Source organism: Aspergillus melleus, assembly GCF_016097325.1.
Source record: "Aspergillus melleus strain CBS 546.65 chromosome Unknown contig3, whole genome shotgun sequence".
Classification (NCBI taxonomy): domain Eukaryota; kingdom Fungi; phylum Ascomycota; class Eurotiomycetes; order Eurotiales; family Aspergillaceae; genus Aspergillus; species Aspergillus melleus.
The window spans coordinates 3683082-3696973 of record NW_025763372.1 but is presented as its reverse complement, the minus strand read 5'-3'; the positions used below and the strand labels follow the sequence as shown (position 1 = coordinate 3696973).

The 13892-nt window shown below is 53.0% G+C and overlaps 7 protein-coding genes across 7 annotated transcripts; 3 read left to right on the top strand and 4 right to left on the bottom strand.

Annotated features, from left to right (window-relative positions):
• Nucleotides 1-479: 479 nt before the first annotated feature.
• On the bottom strand, nucleotides 480-2966 carry LDX57_006353 (uncharacterized protein). Its single transcript, XM_046088054.1, has 2 exons — nucleotides 2828-2966; nucleotides 480-2762 (listed from the first exon to the last, which is right to left on the bottom strand). The coding sequence occupies exons 1-2, from the start codon at nucleotides 2879-2881 to the stop codon at nucleotides 630-632; spliced, it is 2187 nt and encodes a 728-aa protein (XP_045944022.1). The 5' UTR covers nucleotides 2882-2966; the 3' UTR covers nucleotides 480-629.
• Nucleotides 2967-3645: 679 nt separating this feature from the next.
• Nucleotides 3646-4820, top strand: ramB (bifunctional protein farnesyltransferase/protein geranylgeranyltransferase; the record flags this gene model as incomplete). The annotated part of the gene is made up of 3 exons (XM_046088053.1): nucleotides 3646-3881; nucleotides 3953-4057; nucleotides 4121-4820. The coding sequence occupies 3 exons, from the start codon at nucleotides 3646-3648 to the stop codon at nucleotides 4818-4820; spliced, it is 1041 nt and encodes a 346-aa protein (XP_045944021.1).
• A 256-nt stretch (nucleotides 4821-5076) lies between these two features.
• On the bottom strand, nucleotides 5077-6453 carry CHA1_2 (putative L-serine dehydratase; the record flags this gene model as incomplete). The annotated part of the gene is made up of 1 exon (XM_046088052.1): nucleotides 5077-6453. The coding sequence occupies one exon, from the start codon at nucleotides 6451-6453 to the stop codon at nucleotides 5077-5079; it is 1377 nt and encodes a 458-aa protein (XP_045944020.1).
• Nucleotides 6454-7224: 771 nt separating this feature from the next.
• Nucleotides 7225-9371, bottom strand: MSM1 (methionine--tRNA ligase MSM1; the record flags this gene model as incomplete). Its single annotated transcript, XM_046088051.1, has 8 exons — nucleotides 7225-7497; nucleotides 7559-8036; nucleotides 8097-8458; nucleotides 8522-8653; nucleotides 8710-8796; nucleotides 8862-8933; nucleotides 8987-9105; nucleotides 9170-9371. The coding sequence occupies 8 exons, from the start codon at nucleotides 9369-9371 to the stop codon at nucleotides 7225-7227; spliced, it is 1725 nt and encodes a 574-aa protein (XP_045944019.1).
• Nucleotides 9372-10808: 1437 nt separating this feature from the next.
• Nucleotides 10809-11364, top strand: LDX57_006349 (putative nuclear transport factor 2 domain protein; the record flags this gene model as incomplete). Its single annotated transcript, XM_046088050.1, has 2 exons — nucleotides 10809-10854; nucleotides 10922-11364. The coding sequence occupies 2 exons, from the start codon at nucleotides 10809-10811 to the stop codon at nucleotides 11362-11364; spliced, it is 489 nt and encodes a 162-aa protein (XP_045944018.1).
• Nucleotides 11365-11582: 218 nt separating this feature from the next.
• LDX57_006348 (Ish1 domain-containing protein) lies at nucleotides 11583-12139 on the bottom strand (the record flags this gene model as incomplete). The annotated part of the gene is made up of 5 exons (XM_046088049.1): nucleotides 11583-11678; nucleotides 11778-11824; nucleotides 11881-11964; nucleotides 12026-12038; nucleotides 12104-12139. The coding sequence occupies 5 exons, from the start codon at nucleotides 12137-12139 to the stop codon at nucleotides 11583-11585; spliced, it is 276 nt and encodes a 91-aa protein (XP_045944017.1).
• Nucleotides 12140-12468: 329 nt separating this feature from the next.
• RPL38 (60S ribosomal protein eL38) lies at nucleotides 12469-13016 on the top strand (the record flags this gene model as incomplete). Its single annotated transcript, XM_046088048.1, has 3 exons — nucleotides 12469-12532; nucleotides 12675-12803; nucleotides 12967-13016. 3 exons carry the CDS (start codon nucleotides 12469-12471, stop codon nucleotides 13014-13016), a joined length of 243 nt encoding a protein of 80 aa, XP_045944016.1.
• Nucleotides 13017-13892: the final 876 nt, after the last annotated feature.

Genomic DNA, 13892 nt, shown 5'->3' with positions numbered 1-13892 from the left:
TGTTATCATCCATGGCCTGAAGGAAATGGGACCTATTTCACGATATGCATTTAATCAGCATTTATTTACCCTGTCTTTCAAATCTGTCGCTACTTCCTCTTCATCCTTACATTTTTTATTATCTTTTCAAATTCTGTGTATAAATAATTCATGTCTATTCATTATCTGTTATGATAACCCGGTCTTTTCACTTGCATTTTCTTTCTATGGCTGTCAGGCCTTTCGGGTGTCTTCGTTGTTGATTCTTCTTACTTTCTCTCGGTCCGGAGAACGACCGTTCTCGTATGGAAGTACGTATTTTGGATTGCTGGTTGAGAAATAGGTGTCAAGGAGGCGTGGAAACGGTGACCGCGCGCAAATACCTAGGTAGTAATGCTATTCTTATCATGAAAATCGAGAATACATTGGTCTTATCAAAACCTAGACATATTCCTGTAGTGTTCTCCCGAAACTGTACTATATATATAATAGACATCAACACGGATAATCATATTCAATTTCTCAATTTAAGTCCACATGTAATCAACATCATGTATGTCCCGAGGGTATAAATCGTCCATGTATACAAAACAAACGAATGATGTACAGCGAATAAACCCAAAACGCTATTGACACGTCAAAAGCCCATCTCATCCCATCGTCGTCTCCCACCCCTTCTCAATCATCACGTCCATCCAATACACCCCCGTCTCGCCGGCATCCATGCGCTTCCACACCTCGCGCACCAGCTGCAGACACACCCCGATCGGCTTCGGCGGTAGGACATGTAAATAGGAAGTCAAACGGCCTAGCACGAAGCGTCGCATCCGGGAGACCTCGATGGCATGCGAGGAGATGTTGGGCGCTGAGGGGTCGGCTTCCTCGGTTGGTTCAGAGGAGAGGGAGGTAGAGGATGTAGATGGGGGCCGCGAGAGGCGGAGTTCGCTGCTCGAGGCGACGAGGAGGAAGGGTTGGAGGCATCGGGTGCGGGATTCTAGGGGGATGGTCTTGAGGCGGGAGAGTGTGGTTAGGGCGAATTCGGTGAGCCAGTTGTCGTAGTAGCTTGTGTCTTGGGGGGTGGGTTGGGAGGAGGAGGGGTCTGTTTCGGTAGTGTGGTTTGGGTCGAGGTCTGGGTCTGTGGGGATGTAGGATGGGTCGTAGAACCAGGGAGGGTTGGTGGTGTCATCCGGGCCAGTGTTGACATCGGGGTTGTTGACGGGGAGGAAAGGATCTTGGGGGGCTGGTGTCGTGGGTTGTTGGTGTTGCTGGGGTGGTGGTTCATTGGTAGGATAAGAGCGAGACGGACGTCGATTGGTTGGTAAACGACGGCGAAGAAGGTCGGGAAAGGCTCGATAGAGCTGCATGAGCCCCGTGCAGCGGTAGACTTCGGCCATGGTGAGGAGATGCCAGACAGGGGTTTCGTCGTCGCCGGGACAGACGATTTCAGTTTCGGCAGGATGGGCGAGGCCGAGAAGGCGTTCTTCGAGTTCTCGGGCCTGGTCGATGGCTCGTTGAGCCTGCGCGATGTCGGCGTGCGAGGTGAAGATCCGTAGGCGGATGCGCTTGCGTTCGCAGCGGACGAGTCGTCCGACTTCTTGCACGGTGAACTGCGTGTCGCGCGCAATGCCCGTCCACGGATGCGGCACGCGCTGCAGCACGAGTGATTCTCCAGAGTCCACGGCCGTATTCCCCGACAAGACTGTGGCGTCGTCCGCGACGAACGAGAGGAGCATTTCCCAGTAGACCAGGGCTTCTTCGAAGAACTGATGGTTGTTGCCGTGGTGGGCACTCGAGTCCTTCAACGGCTTGGTGTCGAGGTGGTTCCGTAGCAGGTTGAAGAACGAGATTCCCAGGTCTTTGGGGTCGTGCCAGCTGGCGGTCTGACCGAGCATCAGCAGGGCCAGCAGGGACTTGTCGTCCATGGCGGCATCTTTCGTGATGATGTCGACGGCCTCATTGCGCAACCGGCGGCCCATGGGACCGAACTGGGGAAAGTCGTGGACCAACGTGGCGGCAGCCATGCTCTGCATCGTCTTACACATGGCCAGAGAGGAGCCCCAAAGGCGAGACACAGTGCTTCGGAAGGGGTTCATCTGACTGTCATAGCTGGAGAACAGCGCCGCCACTTCCTTGAAGTAGTACTCGATGAGCGTCCAGGACGGGTTGTTCAGGGGTTGGGGAATAGACAGAAAGTCTCGCGGAGGGGCACTGGGTCCCACCGGAGGGTATTTGCGGACGAGAGCAGAAGGATCGAAGCCCGGAAAGCTGTGTGCTTCATTCTGGAGTGCCGGTGCGGCCAACGAAAACAAATCCAGCGGATTGTCGGTCAGGTTGACGAATTCGAAATCAAACAGCGAGCTGCCCTGCTGAGCTCCCGGCACCGATGACGTCGAGTTCGGCGACGGAGAACAGAGATCGGTCAGTTCGGGCAGTGAGTTCGATTGTTGCAAGTTCCAGAGATTGTCGCGGAGGGCATTTGTCTCGTCTACTTCGAGCCCTTGCGGCGTCGGGTTGCTGTCGGCGTTGAGGCTGACATCACCGCCATCCACCAGAAGCGAGGAATCGGACAGGATGTCGGCGAGGCCCAGAGATCTGAGGCTGGGAGACTGGTTGGATCGTGACGAGGCTCCGTCCCGTTTGTCCTGCTGGAGAATGCCCTCGTTCTCGCCAGTTGAGTCCGAGGGATACTTAGTTACCCAGCGCAGATTCTGGACGTAGCCGGGACATTTCACACCCAGACGAGTGCATCGACTACAGTGAGGTTTCTCTTCCCCGCATTTGACCTGGTAATGGAAGTCTCAGCCTCTCCCCGGGTCTTTTCGTTTCCCGACAGTAGAGAGACACTTACCCGTTTGCTCTTGCATCGGGCACAGCCGTTGCGGGATTTCTTTACACGACGCATTGTCGACTAAGCCGGATCAGGGGGGGAAGTGAGAGGGAGGAAGAAGGGAGGAGGAAGCGGTGGCACTCATGGTGGCCAAGTGGTGAGGAGAGAGCAGCTCCAAGTGGAAAGAGACACAAGACGAACAACGAAGAGACGCGGAGAGAATGCGGGGATGTGCCTCAGGCCGCTATCTGCACCCAATCACCGCCGCGGGGGCCGCATTGCCTCTTCGGGAAGGAGTCACGTGGTATCGCATGTATAAGGACCATCTGTGCAAGGTAGACTCGATAGAGTTGAAATATCAGTAGCATAATGAGCATTAATTGCGTGGGAGCATAGTAAGCTACTTCATTCTTGTATACATCATGTATAGCTACATAGTACAGTCACTATCTACAACGCGGGGACGGACCCGACGCCTTCGGATGGAATGCCGAGAAGAAGAGCCTCAAGAAGAGTCATGGGTCTAAGTAGTCATTGCCTCTGAGCACATTCCAAGCTCCAAGTAACTCATTCAAGAATAGCAGTCGAGCGATTGTTGCTGATTGACGCCCGCCAGGTCAAGTGACCGCCGCCCATTGTCCTCATCGATGCCTCAGGCCGCCAGCCCCACCGCGCTTTTCTTCGCCGCTTTTCCTTCTCTCCTCCTCCGGCGATCTATATTCTTGACCTCATCTCTACTGACTAGTTTGCGCTCTTCCCGACAGATCACCAGCCTCCGTAATATTCTGGCTCTGCCATTCTTGCCCTGATCTGCCGGCCACTGCATCATCTCCCTCCAAATGGCCGAGTCCCAGTCTTATTCCACAGACCCCGAATGGGCCAACATTCAGCCCATCGAACTGGATGATGGCTCTGATTCCGGTTCCTTGCCATTGGCCACCATCGCCTACCCGTCGGAGTACCTCGAGGCCACCTCGTACCTGCGCGCCGTGATGGCCGCCAACGAGATGTCCGAGAGGGCGCTGAAGCTAACGGAAGATATCATCTCCATGAACCCCGCCCATTATACCGTATGGTAAGTTGTCGATCGCTGATCTCGACCTGAGCATACGGGGATGGCATGGATGACTGACATTGAGGTGGCAGGATCTACCGAGCCAAAATTATCTTCGCCCTGGAAAAAGATCTCCACGAGGAGCTCGACTGGCTGAACCGCATTTCCCTGAAGTTCCTCAAAAACTATCAGATCTGGTATTACATCCCTTATCCTCACTGGTCTATCCATCTCTGCCAGACGCTAACCCCCATTAACAGGCAACACCGTCAAGTCCTAATGGCATCCACGACCCATTTCCCAACACTCCCACCCAAGGAGCTGGACTTCCTAATGGACATGTTCGCCCAGGACTCCAAGAACTACCACGTCTGGACGTACCGCCACTGGCTCGTCCGCCGATTCCAGCTCTGGGACACGCCCCGCGAAACCCAAGACGTGGAGAGTCTGCTAAACGCCGACGTGCGGAACAACTCCGCCTGGAATCACCGATTCATGCTACGGTTCGGCCCCCGCGCCGACGAGCCCGACGCCGGCATGCCCAACAGCAACGGCCCGGCTGCCGAGAAGGGCCAATTGGCCGTCGTCGACGAGGACCTGGTCGATGCGGAGCTGGAGTACGCAAAGTCGAAGATCCTCTTGGCTCCTGAGAACCGTAGTCCCTGGTCGTATGCGCGCGGGGTCCTCCGGGCCTCGGGACGTCCGCTGTCGGAGTGGAAGGATTTCGCTCGGCGGCTCGTCACGGATAAATTGGAGGATGGACGGCTGGTGGATGTCGAGGTGAAGAGCAGTCATGCGCTGGAGTGGCTGGCGGATGTGTATGCGGAGGAGGGTGAGCCGTCGCCGGCGGAGGCGGTGCGGATGCTGACGCTGCTGAAGGAGAAGTATGATCCTATTCGGAAGAATTACTGGGATTATCGGATCAAGATGATCTCGAGTCCTGCGGTGGCAGCAGCTTGAACAAATGGATATGTATGTTGGACGAGACAAAAAGATGTAGCATCTAGGACAATGATCACTTCATAACGACATATCACATCGTTTAGATCGGCATAATATATGTATAGGTGCCCCGTTCACATAGAAACCAAAGACAACAGGGAGACATAGAAAGATGACAATAGAAAGAGAAACGCAATGGCCCGCCATAAGCATCAATCGGAACAACCAAACCAATAACGATATCAACAACGTAATGCAACAACATCTATTAGCATTAGTATTTGCAACTGCCCCATCCCTCCTGGAGCATTTTCCGCCACTCCACCGCCGAATCGACGGTGACGTTACTGCCACCACACACGACGATGACCACCCGGCTGTCCGCATTCAAGCCCGGCACCAACTGCTTCAGCTTCGACTGCAGCGGCTGCGATGTCGAGGTTGAAGTCGAAGTTAAAGTCGAAGACGATACCGAGTCCTCGGCCCCGGACTCGTTCTCCGTCGCCGATAACCGATCATCTCCGTATCCTTCATCCCGCGAGGGGTTGTCTTCCGTCGTTCGCTTACGCTTTCGCTCCGATGACAAGGGGACTGCAGAGGAGGAAGCGACGGCTTTGCCTGCATCCCCGACGGCTGCCTCTACGCACACCCCGCAAGCTAGCTCCACGAGGAGCCTCTCGTCGTCGACGAGTCGCAGCACGCCTCGGGCCGCGTCGGCATCCGACAGCACGGCGCTGTGCACGGCGATCCCTGCCGGCGGGGACACGGCATGCTGGAAGGTCTTTTCGGATACTCGGGTGGCGCCCAGCGAGGTGGCCTGAGAGGTGATCTTGGGTAGCGAGACGAGCGAGTTCTGCGCCACCGCGGCGGCGAGGGAGTCGGTGCCGTCGGTTTCGATGGCTAGGAGGTGGATGGGGTTTGTTTGGAGAGCAGCATCACTTTTACTGCTGCTACCGGCGAGCTTGTTGTTCCGTTTCTGCATCGACTGGTGTCGCTCGATGCCCATGACCAGGCCGTTGAGCAGCCCGCCGCCTCCTACGCTGCAGATAACGGCCTCCACTGGCAAGGGACGGCCGCGATGGGTCTGTTCCTCGTCGTCTCCGACGGCGGGAGGAAGCTGGGTGACGAGCTCGTCCACAATAGTACTGTTTCCTTCCCAGATGGGTTCGTTATCGAAGGGATGGAGGGCAATCTTAGCGACGTCGGAGCTCTCGTCGGCGTCGACGGACTGCATGACCACGGCGCGCATGTACTCGCCGGCTTCTAAGAAGGTCTCGCCGTGCTGGATGACATCGGCTGCGCCGGTGGTGCGCAGCTTCTGCACCATCAGCGGCTTCGTGGAAAGCGGCACCACGACAGTGCACGGGTATCCCAGACTGCGGGCAGCGCAGACGGCCGCCAGACCGGCGTTGCCGCCGGAGGAGGCGTAAAAGTGGACGGGTCGGTTGGTGTTCTCGGGCTTGACGAGGTGCGAGAGGATCTGGTTGCCCATAGCGCGGGACTTGAAGGAGCCGCTGGGCTGCACGTTCTCCAACTTCAGGAACACGCGGCATCCGGCTGCTCGGGAGAGCGAGGCTGATTCCACCAAGGGGGTTTGGACCCAGGGGTTCTTCAAGGCGTGCTTCGCTTCTTCCCGTGCGATGCTACCCATGGTAGTGGGAGGAGAGGAGAGAGGACTACGGGTATGTCAATGGGTGTGTTCGAGAGGGACGGACAAGATATGTTCAGGAGAGGATGGTTTGAGCGATTCAAGAGAGATAAAGAGAAAGAGAAAAGATCAGATATAGTTCGTAGTAGTATACAGGCTGAAGGAGAAGGCTGGCTGATGAGACGGAGGAGAGAGTATAAATAGAAGAGCCCGGGGAAACAGACACCCCTCCAAGCTCAACAATCCAATAAATATAAACCCAGAAAGGAAAAGAAAACCAAAGACACTAACCCATACAAGCCTTTGCATTATCTGAAGCGTATACTTCAGGTTCTGATATACATACTTCGGTATCTCCCCGACATGGCTTTTCCGTGGAAAAGCCGTGCGTTTCCCGCCCAATATAAATCAGATTTGATCATCGCGGATCTGGACTCAGTTCCCGCTGATAACCTTGTGGACATGCGAGACCTAAGCCCGTGGGCCATGACATAACGTAAATACTCTCATAGGAGCTCTCCCTTGGGGATGATCCAACCTTGTAGGCTTAGAAGAAGCTAGTACCAGCGACGGCGACCAGGAAGCCGTTCATCGTTCCCAGTCGTGGCTAGTGTTGGCGGAGAAAAAGTGGCATTCATATAAAAATGGCAACGCGGTGAAATTGTTCTTGCACTATACTGCAGTGACTGGAACCGGCCACTTGTTCTTTTCTTTTTCTCTTTTCGGTCGTTGTTTGGCGCCATCGAATCGGAGAATCACGACACTGGACATGTCTTACTCCTCAGAGATAAGAGGGGGGAATAGGACCGTCTTGCGGACGCCTTCTCCATAATTGGGATCTGAATTTAATTTTGCCGCCGAGAACATCCGGCTCGAGGGATCCGTGCTGTCTACACAGAGGTAGTCTAGAAGCTCCCTGGCCTTGGTGGGCATGTATGGTTGCAGCAGGATGCCAGTGATTCGTAGCGACTCGGAAACGAGGTACAGACAGCGAGGGGCATTTTCAGCGCCTTTCCAGGGTTCCGATGCATGGAAATATTTATTGGCCTGGGAAGAGAGCTGTTAGCACAGGGCCAGGTTCCGACCAATTATCGCCGCTCTAGCGTACCTGTTCAATCAAGTTTATGATCTCGTGTAGAGCTGCACGCGGGTTGAGTTTCTCCATTTGTTCTGCCACCTTGAGAGGCGTTTCCTCAATCAGTTTCTGATACGCGAGATCATCCTGACTAGCTGGCGGAAGGCTGTCGGACGTCCCGTTAACGATGTGGGTTCGGAGTTTCCCTTTGGAGGACCCTGCTAGTCGCGACGCCAGATTCCCGATGCCCCATTGCAGTACTTTCTTGTAATCACGGATAATGTACTGATTGTCGTAGTCGGAATCTCCCGCGAAGCCGCCTTGGTAGGCAAGGAAGAAACGCATGGTGTCCACGCCGAACCGGTCGATAGCGAAAAACGGGTTCACTACATTTCCCGTGGACTTCGACATCTTTTCATGATTCATGGTCCAATGTCCGTGAACGAGGACATTGTGCGGCAGAGGGAGATCCAGTGCCATCAGGAAGGCGGGCCAATACACGCAGTGGAATCTGGAAAGATCGTCAGTCTCGTACGTACTCCACCCAAACAATACGGAAGGATAACCCTACCGAACAATGTCCTTGCCCACAACGTGGACATTTGCTGGCCATCCAAGTCGGCCCTCTTGACCGGGAGGGAATGGATATCCCGCCTTGGTCAGGTAGTTGATCAGCGCATCAAGCCAGACATAGATTGTTTGCGTCTCATCTCCAGGAACGGGGATGCCCCAATTCAAGCGCTCCTTAGGTCTAGAAATCGACAGATCTTGGAGACCTGAAGAAACCGATCGGACCACATCCGTAGCGTAGTTTGAAGGAGTGATGAAGTCCGACTTGTATAGGTCCAACAGGCGCTCTTGAAAGGCAGAGAGGCGGAAGTGATAGTTTGTTTCCGAGGACCACTCCACTTCTTTTCCGGTTTCGACTGACACCTATGCACAGTGAGCTGATGCCTTTTTGTTGATGCATTGCTACTATGGTCTGTCAAGTATTACCATTCTTTTCCGTCCAGTGGTTGGATCCAAAGAATTCTGCACCTGAGATGGGGGGTAAAATGTTTCATCGCTGACGGAGTACCAGCCTTCGTGCTTTGCGGTGTAAATATAACCCCTGTGGCTCAACATTTCCTAGGCATTCGGTCAGAAGTGTGTTCAAAGGCCTGAGAGAACATCAGATGACAAACCCAGAAATACTGAACAGCCTCCTTATGCGCCGGCTCGGTCGTTCGAATGAAATAGTTGTTATCTAGGTTCGCCGATTTTGCCAACGCCTAACGGTCACAGGTTAATCGACAAGGGAAATAGTTTGATTGCGCGACGATATTGAAACACCGACCTCGAATGTTTTGTAGTTCATGTCGCAGAAAGCTTGGGTATCCATATCCGCGGCGAGTGCAGCTTGTTGAATCTAGCGATTACGGTCAACTCGAGTGACCCAGGTTAAGAATGAACGATAGGTACCTTCATCCCGTGTTCGTCCGTTCCCGTCAAGAATTGGGCGTCATGTTCCCCATTCAGTGTCCGCCACCTCTTCACCACATCTCCGATAACCATAGTGTATAGATGACCGACATGGGGCGCTATAACGGCAGCATGTCAGTCAGTGCCAATACCGAGTAAAGATATACGAGGACAGGGACGTACCTGCATTGACATAGAAAATAGGGGTTGTCACATAGTAAGGCTTCTTTGTGCCTTCAGACGCTGATGTCGCGAATCTGCGCGGAAGGGCCGCGGAGGTTATTCGGGGTGTCCTGCAGGAAGCGCATTTCCAGGATGGCCGTCGGTAGGCCAGAAACTGGCTAGCCCAGGAGAGAGCACGAAAGCGATCCCTGGGGAGAGCCATTGCAAAGAGTATGTAGCAAAGACAGAGAAAAGGGAAACGCGAGGGTTCAAGAAGGTGAATCGCTTCGGAGGTGGACAATCTCCGGGTGGTCCAAGCTCCCCGTGCCTGGACCAGTACGGCAAGCGACAGCGGCCAAATTGCCAAGTCAAACTCTGGACACAAACTATATCATCGGTATGCCACAACTACATACATGTGCTAATTTCAGACTACAATTGATTAAGCGACATTAGCTTGACAGCTATCCAGGCCTCGGTGGTTGCCCCTCTTCCTCACCCTATGTTCACCAATGCTTTTGCCTGTCATACAGACCTGGACTAGGCCACTGACCTTTTAGATACGAGGCCAAAATGATGGCGCAGCATGGGTTGAGGCATTGTAGGCCATATTGCCAATAGCCCCAGTAAAGGTTTTGTTAAGGTTCTGCGTTACTTCTCGTATTCATTGCCTTTCCCCGTCGCCAGATTGCATGTCGCCGAGCCTACGACTCAGTCCAAAAGCAAAGCATCCAGCGTTTTCAGGGCCCATTTAGAAGTTGTAAGCTCCTCCGATGGAGAGCCATCAGCGTTACGCTGGAAGGCGTGGTGCAGCACTGCACTGATTTTGGTGGCCTAGCAGCAGGCATTGTGCCATGGTAGATGGCTTCGGGCTCCAGGGAGCCGTGTATAGATTTTCCCAGCTCGATAACAGCCTGATCTAGGCTGGACTCAGATTCTCTGAAGACACGACCAGATCACGCCGTCCACCTGGACAATCTGGACAAAGGACCGTGTAGCTGAGCGAGCCAGGAACGGCAACTTCCTGGACTGTGGAGCCACCGGAGATCCTACGGGCATGGTCGTCACACTCAGATTGGGTTGGAGATTCACGGGTCTCGAAGAATTTATCGATTGCTTCCTGAGTCCACGACCGCTCCTCCATGGAATGAATCCTTGGCTGAAGAAGATAGAATTTTTATTGTTGAAATACCTCCAAAGGTTGAACTATTTTCTCGCAGGGCTTCGCATAGAGGGTGCTTAAGACTATTTAGGGACCGTGGGGTGGAAATTCGGTATATGTACGGAGTAGAATGGTGTATTCTAGAATTAGACAGGTTATAGAAGATATGTAGGTTAGAGAGAGATGAATAGGAGGTAATGGGTTAATGATAGAGCAGATATCTTGAGGGTGTCGAGTCGAGCGGAGCTATCAGCCTACGTACGTCTTATCGCTTGGTGCCCCGTGCCCGTACCTTTTTTCTTTTTTCTTTTCCCGCCCGCATTTCCTTCTTCCTCTTCCCTTCATAGTCCGGGGTTTTATATACACCACCTCTTTCAAGGTTGCAGTTTTGGAAACACTACTCTATTCTTATTTATCTTTATCAAAAATACTGCTACCTTTGAAAGCCCCTCTTTGATCTGTTTTATCGTTGCGTGCTAGACAAGCTTCCCTTCCGCAATGGCTCCCTTGGGTGAAGACACGCTGACGAAAGTGTCCACAAACGGTACGTTACTCTCAGACGAGGAAGGGGATCTTTGATTTCGTTGTCTAATATTTGGTCTCGTCTTTAGCGGCCACCGAGTTCGTCCAATCTTTCTACCCCGCGCTCCAGTCCAATCGTGCCTCGATATCCTCGTTTTACAACCAACCTACTTCGACCATCATTTTTAATGGGAACGTCGTCGCCGATGGTAGCGCGGTCCAGGAGATATTCGTCAACCAAATGCCTCCGACACACTACGAGGTCCAGTCGTTTGACTGCCAGATCATCAACCCGGCGTATCCTACGCCTACGACAAACGGAGTGAAGACACCCCAGGAGACGACTGCGAAGGACCTCTCGATGGTGGTAGTCACCAGCGGATTTGTGCGTTTCGGCGAGTCGAGAGATCTTCCGCAACGCGGGTTCAGCGAGACTTTCGTGCTGGTCCCGAACCCTACGGCCGATGCTCCCAAGGGAAAGCGGAGGAGAGAGTGGCTTATTCAAACACAAACCTTCCGACTGGTAGTCTAAATGGAAGAGCTCCGCATGGACAGAATGGTGCATTTTGGTGGATGACTCGAGTTATGCATCATAATGCGCCCTATGATGACTCAACGGATATTATTTCCGGAGCCTGAGATTCGATAGCCACGGAACTCGCAATGGTCCAAATTACGATAAAAAAAGGGAAACAATATCCAAAACGCCAGAAACGCCGACAGACTGCGCGACAAGCGAAATCGCCGGAATCATGAGGAGCCGGATCTGCGCGGTACACGCAAGTTCGCTTTGACTCGTTCCAGTAGCTCCTCCCGTGTGGAGCTTTCATTCGGCACAAGTCCTCTCTATCAAGTGATTGTTAGCACAACTACTACTTGCTTTGCTTCTCGACTTTTCAGTTTTTGCGTCATGGTTTTGAAGTATTTCGAAATGGAGAGACGTACGGCGTGAAGCCATCTTCGCATCTCCTCGGCCGTCCAGTTGTTGGGATCTTAGATTCAACCGAGATCAGTTGATACATCCTGAATTACGTGCTCTGACGCCTACCTCCGGTTGGATCTGGTTCTGCCGGGATGATATCGTTACCCCAGATGGCCCAGACAGCAGCCGCCGTGACCATTCCGGCAAAACCTAAGGAAATGTGGCTTAGATGAGATCTTTTTTGCTATTTGGTTTTATTGATATTTCATACCCAGGAAAAGGTTCTGGGGTTTTGTTAGCCGGTGCATGTGAGATGTTTTTGGTTCCGATGTATGAATGAGAGAAATACCTTGGATTGCATGGCTTTGTCGAGAGGGGTAGGCATATTGGCAGAAATCGGAATGAAGTGATGGCTGCGTAGATGTAATCGAGAGAAGAGTAACAGACTGGAAAGGACAGCAGCATATACTCAGTCAAACCATCCAAACTGACCAAGTGGCTGCCGCCTAGTGCACCGCCACAGTGACGTTGACCCCCATTTAACTCCAGCCACGGCCGAGGCTTGACAGGTCAGGGCTCCAATCCGCTTAACCCTAAAGCGGCAGAATCCCACAATAACCGCCTCCGACCAACGACGTCAATCAAGATCGACTGACTGTCTCCATTCCGCCTTCAACTACCTCATCCCCATCACGTCACAACCACCTGCCCATCATGCCTCGTGAAGTTTCCGACATCAAGCAGTTCATCGAGATCTGCCGCCGCAAGGATGCCTCCTGTACGTCTTTCCTGTGACCGCCGGACGGCTGCGGGGGCTAGGGCTCCCCGGCTGGAGCTCCGGGCTGGATGTTTGGGAGCTTGCACCAACGCGAGAATGACCTCAACCTAGAAGGCTAACCATCCGTCTTCGTAATGTACAGCTGCCCGCATCAAGCGCAACCGCAACAACCAGCAGATCAAGTTCAAGGTCCGCTGCCAGCGCTTCATCTACACCCTCGTCCTGAAGGACTCCGACAAGGCCGACAAGCTGAAGCAGAGCCTGCCTCCTGGTGCGTTCATTCACTCGAATTACCCGACGGGGTTTCCTTGAAATGGATGGATGGTCATCTGTCTCGACTAGGGACCAATTGCTATACACCCGGATGAGAGATGAGATCACGGCGGTCGGGGATTTGATAAGCGCCCACGCTAACTTTTGGTTCATGCCAACAGCTCTCAAGGTCGTCGACGTCTCCAAGGGCGACAAGAAGAAGTCTCTGTAAACACCTTCCTTCACCGGAACTAAGATTATAGGACCGCAGGGGGAACAATAGTCGCAAGCATAATTCAACTGTCGAATGGGAATTGGCATGGACATGATTGCCCCCTTGTGGGCCGACACTGGAATGATCGGATTAAAGCATAAATGATATGTGGAAATGGCCATTTCAGCGTCTGTAACCGGATGCTGTGTGTGTGATAGTCAACGCGAACGGCATACTTTCTTTCTCACCGGCCAGACGACCTACAAATCTCAATTAATCGCCAGGGTATGCTTTGTCGGGGCATTCTGGATTCTACAACACAATAAAGATCAAAAAACAGTTGAAAATTATGCAACTTTTCGGCATCCCGAGTGTACTCTTTCATGGTGCAACAACGCTGGTGCTGATCGTGTTGATCAACGGATACCCATGCAGTACTTGACGGCTTTCGCCGACCCCCTTTCAGGATGCAGCGTGGGTTTTGTAGGGAGTCCAGGGACTCTATGGAGTATGGTACAACATGGTTCCCACCGTGTAGGAGCCACATATAGTTCAGTCATTAGTGACTTTGGTGGATCTATTGGCCCGTAAGAGCCACCGGATGGTAGGCAGCTTGGCGTGCTTTCAAGCGGCCCAGGGCATGCCCATGATGCCATCCTCGGCGTCGATTTGAGACAAGATGGAACATGTCAGGCTCGGAAGTCGGTGCCATCTAACATTATCCGTAGTCTAGACAGTCGATGCCGACTTTCAGCGACGATCATTTCTGACTATCAACTGAATAGGCTATATTGGGTCTTGGCAGGCTGCTGCTGAAACACCTGCCAACTGCCCTTCAATTTCGCCCTGTCACAGGCTGGATGATCGTCGGTCTTCTCCAACACTCAGAGAATC